The sequence below is a fragment of the Crocodylus porosus genome, unplaced genomic scaffold (genome assembly GCF_001723895.1).
Source record: "Crocodylus porosus isolate Cpor-Errol unplaced genomic scaffold, CroPor_comp1, whole genome shotgun sequence".
Classification (NCBI taxonomy): Eukaryota; Metazoa; Chordata; order Crocodylia; family Crocodylidae; genus Crocodylus; species Crocodylus porosus.
The window spans coordinates 92548395-92554121 of record NW_017728943.1 but is presented as its reverse complement, the minus strand read 5'-3'; the positions used below and the strand labels follow the sequence as shown (position 1 = coordinate 92554121).

The 5727-nt window shown below is 45.5% G+C and overlaps 1 protein-coding gene across 4 annotated transcripts in view; it reads right to left on the bottom strand.

Moving 5' to 3' along the window:
- The window catches only part of RGS7 (regulator of G-protein signaling 7), a 494829-nt gene extending 489325 nt beyond the window's left edge, over nt 1–5504 (bottom strand). For 2 of the 4 annotated variants that reach the window (XM_019549804.1, XM_019549805.1), the window contains exons 1-2: nt 5251–5503; nt 4015–4141 (exon numbers count right to left, since the gene is read on the bottom strand). In XM_019549804.1, coding sequence (XP_019405349.1) covers nt 4015–4092 — 78 coding nt within the window. In that variant the 5' untranslated portion in view covers nt 4093–4141; nt 5251–5503. Of the gene's footprint in view, nt 1–4014; nt 4142–5250 lie in introns of all 4 variants that reach the window. The other 2 variants (XM_019549803.1, XM_019549806.1) reach the window with 2 other exon arrangements.
- Between the last annotated feature and the right edge of the window lie 223 nt (nt 5505–5727).

The following is a 5727-nucleotide window of genomic DNA, read 5'->3' as shown; positions in this document are numbered from 1 at the left end:
TCTCTGCGCTGAAAAAATGGTGCTGGGGTGCTTTGAAATAAAACATATTCAATTAGCTTTATTTCAAAGTGCCCCATCAATATTTTTTTAGCGCAGGGACACTGATACACGTGACATGTGGGCACTTTTAATTAGCAAGGCTTGCTAATTACAGTGCCCAATGCCACATCCCACAGAACATGTAAAAATGTCCAGGGAGACTGAGCTGCAACACACTCTAGTTTATACAACATAAAAATTTGGCTGAGAGTTATAGGGCCAGGGGAAAGTAAAAGACCGTGTTTGTTTCCTGTAAAGAATTTGTTTCATAGTCACTACAGCCAAGTTCTGCCTCTTCCTTACCACAAGACATATTATATGTTTCATCCTCTGCTTGAGGGAACAAATATCAGGTTGCTATCCCACACAGTGAGGCTGCATAACATGTTGGAGAAAAACATTTAAGCCATAATACTCAAATGTGAAATGACTCTTATTTGTAACTCTTCAGTCATCCACAAGCCAAGCAACTCCAAATTTTACCCTCATTTTCAAGTAGCTGTTAACTGGAAAAAATGGCCCTTCAGAAATTTGCCAGCACTATTCTTATGCATCACAATGCATTAATCTCTAATACAACAGCAAAACATAGTAAGATTTAATAATTGCTTCCATTATCTTTTTGGAAATATGGAGGAACACTTCATTCTCCAGTTATGAAAATCTTACGATATAGTATCTGTTACTAACAAAAAAATTAAAAAGGTGGTTAGTAATATATTTGAAATCAAATGACTTGGGTTTTAAAAGCCTCTTTTTTACACTTATGACATAAGTTGTACTAAATGTGCTTAGGTTGAGATCATTTTTTAATTCTGTGCTTTTTAAAACACCTACACTATGAAATATTACGTTGTTGCTTGTTTCCTGGGACATTGTTGCAGGACCTCAGGAAAGAATATTAGCAGTTTTCTCCCAAGACTCTGGTACCTGTCAGTACAATCAATATAGTCTGGCAGGTCAAATAGAATAATAAAAGGGATCAAAGGAACAAGCCTATTCCACATTACACTGCATGCAGTTAAAATACATAAAGAGAACATGAAAAGATGGCCTCATATTTCAGAGTTTCTCCACATTCCCTATATATTGAAGACAGTCCCTGCATACTACCTCACCTCACTTCTCATAACAAAGGTTCTCTGTGCTCTTCCCACCATACCAATGATTGTGTTCATCCTCTTTTCCCCTGGTGCACAACAGATGCCCATCTTCCATATTCCCAGCTTACTAAAATCCCTAAATATCCTCCCACAAGGTTCTGCGTGCTACACACCCCCTCCACTCCCTTCTTGCCAACACACAATTATCTTTTTGCTTCTACCTGTCTGGGTGTTAGGGTGTTAACATTTATTAGAAGTACAGGCAGAGATGAGATAAAGGTGTTTTTCTGGAAGGTGGTAATGGGTGCCACCACTTGGTTACTTAAGCTATGAACAAGTGCAGAGGTACTTGAAGCTTTGGCTCTACTAAACTAAAATCAGGAAAACAGTCTCTTCCATTATCCCCCACTTCATTTTCCTTGTTCCTCTCCCAGTGCAGTAGGGTTCTAGCCACTGACAGCTAGAACATTCCTAGAAAATTAGGAGTTGATCAGATGCAACAATCAATGTATTTTAACATTCATTGCATTTTAGCCAAACAGAAACGCAATCAAGATAAACACAAATTTTACCAAGCCTGGCCACTTAATTATCGTAAAAAACCCCCAGCAACATAGAGTGCACTTCCAGACAAGCACAGACATGTGGCATTGCAGACCCAACTGTAGTGACACATACACACGTCACACATGCAGGTGTTCCAGGAAGTCCCAGGGTCAAAAAAACCCATGCCTGAAAACATAGGGCGGTATACCTAGCAGTAGCACATGCCACCCAAAACCAGAGCCTGGCCAACCAGAGCCACACTCTGGCTGCCAGCCAGGCTACCTGCTGAAGGAGCACCCTAGCTGTAGCTCCTGGAGGCCCCCAGGTAAGGTTGTCGGGGCCAGCACAGTTGCTGACTCCAGCCTGCCCTACCCCACTCAGGGCAACATGCTGTGTGCTAAAGCACACAAGGCAAAAACCTTCCCCAGGGACAAGTGCCACTGCTACTTGTGCACAGGGAAACATGCATTCCCACTTCTGGGGACATGTCCAGAGAAGTTATAAAGTAAGTGAACACCATATATGCTTTCCTACATAAAGAAGAGAAGTGCTTCCAGCATGAGACAGAAACAACAAATATGAAAATAATCAATTCCATGGGGTCAAAACCATGTTTGAGTGCAGCAATAAGTCTTAAAGAATTATACTATGATATCCAACTATTTTGGGGTATCCTATGTAATACTTACTGCATCCAGCATGCAGATGAAAAATATTACATAATTCTCCTATTTATAAGCATAGCTCTTTACTATATATGCAGTACACTTAAACATTAGGCATTTGAGAGAATGGATTCAAATACAAGTATATGCAAAGTTTTAGAAAGGAATATTCAATAACTATTTCTTCATGGTTGTAGGTACATGTGCAGTGCATACACTTCTTTTTTTTTTTTTTTTTTTTGTATAATTTAGAAGTTGCCAGCAAGAGACGCCAATGACTACAGCTGTGTATAAATTGTAGGTGCTATGGCCAAGATCTTTTGAGAAAAAAAAAATCAGACCACTGAGGTTAAACCACTGAACTCACATTTAGCACCCAAGTTCCATAAATTTCACTGAAGTCGGCATCATCTTTGAAAACTGAAAAGCATGCAATATATCTCAGTATGACAAACAGATTTCTAATTTCTGGAAAGAAAAAATAAAATTGCCAGAATTATTAGTGACATATCAGTTTGTTTCACTTTAAAGTGGTGTTAACATTAATCAGAGAATATGTTAATTGTTTTCTATTATAGTTCATTTGCAAAAATGTTCAACTTGTATGGCAGTGTTGATTATGCACCTAAATTCTGAGAGTAAATGTGTAGCTTAATCCTTATGCATTTGAGTTCAGACATATAAAAAAGCATTTTTTGCCCCATTAATCTGAGTTCTCAATTTTTCATTCTTATAATCATAATTTAATTCCATTTACTCAAGAAGACCATTTCCCAGGTAAAGAGAGCACTGCCCCCTTGGTTTAAATATAGTTTGTTTCCACTAACCCATTTCATATTCCCCAAGCAACCACTTTAATTGAAGCACAGTAGCCAAATAAATCCCATTATTGGAATTCAATGTCTGGAAGTTTGTTTATCAAAGTTGTTATTAAAACATTTATTATATTCAGAAATCTATTCAAAGAAGTAACCCTTGGAGCATCCATTTTAAAAATGCCCGCAATGGCAAATAGATCAAGTTTACGTTTATATTTTTTCCTCAGATCAGGTATCAATTCAATGCATTTGAAAAGCATTTACTCTCATTTCACAAATAAACAATTTTAGAATCGAATACTTCTACCAGTCTTCCAGGTGAAGTTAACATTTGCATCTAGCTATGAAAGCAGCAGCAGGTGAACCACAACAAATACTGTAGGACACCCACCTGAACTATGTAAGATGTAGCTAACACAAATGAATGCACAAAACATGAATTAAGGAACCAATGTTCTCAAATGCATATTAAAGTTGGCAGAAGCACATGCATTTGAAAAATGTAGAGCAACAGATTCGATTTTTTTCCCCCTTAAAATTCAGCAGAGAAGCAGCAACCAGACTCTGGAGCTGCTTTTCCTGTGTACTGTTGCCACTAACGTCCTGCACTTAAGCACACATCGCGCACAATAGAGAATCCAAAGCACAGCGGAGAGCTGATATCAGCTGATCTTGCACTGAAATCGCTCAGGATAAGTAACAGCAGCAGCCTAGATCTAGAGACGTGGAGCAAAGGGTTAATGCCATCAGCTGTCTCACAGGGCATAAAATCAGGAGCTAGACTTGCCCTCGAGCTGCATTCCCCCGGGGCTGGCAGGGAGAGATGCGGAACGAGCCTCCTACCTTTCTGTACACCAGCATGTTCGGGGACTCATCAGCCACCCCGTTGCTGCTCTGCCCGTAATTATTTCCTTGCGCCATGTCCCGGCGATGTGATCCTCTGCTGAACGCTGTGTGGAGCGGTTTGCCACTGCAAAAGGCAAAAGAGTGGTTTCAATGAGACATCGCTACGGGTCTCCTTCCCCCCACGAGTGATTGATTAATAGAGCTGCCTCCCTACCAACACGCTAGCAGCGGCAGCAATGTGAGCTTTTACTCCAACCAGATATTTATATGGGTGGGGAGGGGGGAGAAACAGCCAAATAACTCGTTGCTGCTCTTGCCCCCCATCACCTTCAGACAATGAGCTCGTGTAAAGTGTTAACTTAATTTGTACCATAAATAAATTGCCATTTCAAATAGCTTCTTGTCAGGCAGTGCTATGCACGAATGTTTCTCTCCTTCCCCCCACAAAGGATAGATGCTGGGTCGTCTGCCTGGCTCCAACCTCCCCTCCCCGCTACACTTTGCCAAGGGCTCCCCTTGCTAATTATTCCCATTGGGGCTGATTCCACACACCGCCCTCTCCAGTGCACCCGGGGTTGATCAGCCTCAGGCATTACCCCCTATCATCCCCCAGCACACGTGTGCCCTCCCAGAGCCACACAAACCTGCTTGGCCACCACCCGCTACTTTTCTCCTTACTTGGTGGCCAAATCCCTACTCCCTCACAAGTCCTGTTGTGCCCCGCCCCCAGTCCCCAGTCCCCAGTCCCCAGGAAAGCAGGGAGCTGCACTGAGCAGGACCCCCAAGCAGGCTGCATAGGCTCTGCCTTTGCAACCAGGCAGGTGTGAGAAGAGTGCGCTCCATCCCCGGACCACCCAGCAAGCCGGATGGCGGGGTCCAGCTCGACCTTGTCCCCCAGCTGTCGTGGGGAGCAGCGTACCCGCAGGGTGGCCGCTGGAGGGGAGTCGGCCGATGATCCCTTCGTCCTCCCCTCGTCCAGCCCCCCCGCAGCAAATGGCAGTCGGGGAGGCTTTGCCCTGCGGCGAGCCCGGGGGTTCAGCACCGAGGACAGCGCCACCGGGGACGGGTTTCAGCACCGCGGAGAGCGCCACCAGAGCCCCAGCCGGCGCGGGGCTGCGGGGAGAGCCCGAGCGCCCTGCTCGCACTCGCGCACACACACGCGCACACACGCACACACACACACACGCTCACGCACACACACAGACACACACACTCCCCGCCCTGCTTATTTACCTCCTGGGCCAAGGTCACTGCACCGCGCCAGCCGCTGCTCTCCTCCCCGCGTGCCCAGTGCGGCGGGTGTCAGCCGGCAGCAGGCGGAGGGAGGCACTGATCATTCATCACACAAACAATGCGGACAGAGGGCTGCTGCCGCCGCCGAGGCTGCGACTCCCCCCACCTCCCCCCGCCAAGCTTTGCAGGAGCGGCTGCAGCTCCCTCCCTGGAATGGAGCTGCCCGTCACGTGGGGAAATGGGACGTCAAAGGTGCTGCTGCTGCTGCTGCTGCTGCCGCTCCACCACAAGGCAACTCGCAGCCTCCTCTTCCTCCTGCTGCTGCTGCTGCCGCTCTGGGCCAAAAAAAAAGCAGCTAAGGAACTGCAGCTGCCTGCAGACCTGGCAGCAGCCTCGGAGTAAATGAGATTAGGCAAGGGGGGGCAGTACTAGAATGTGGGCTAATCGCGTGGCGCAGGGCGGGAGGAGGAGGAGAAA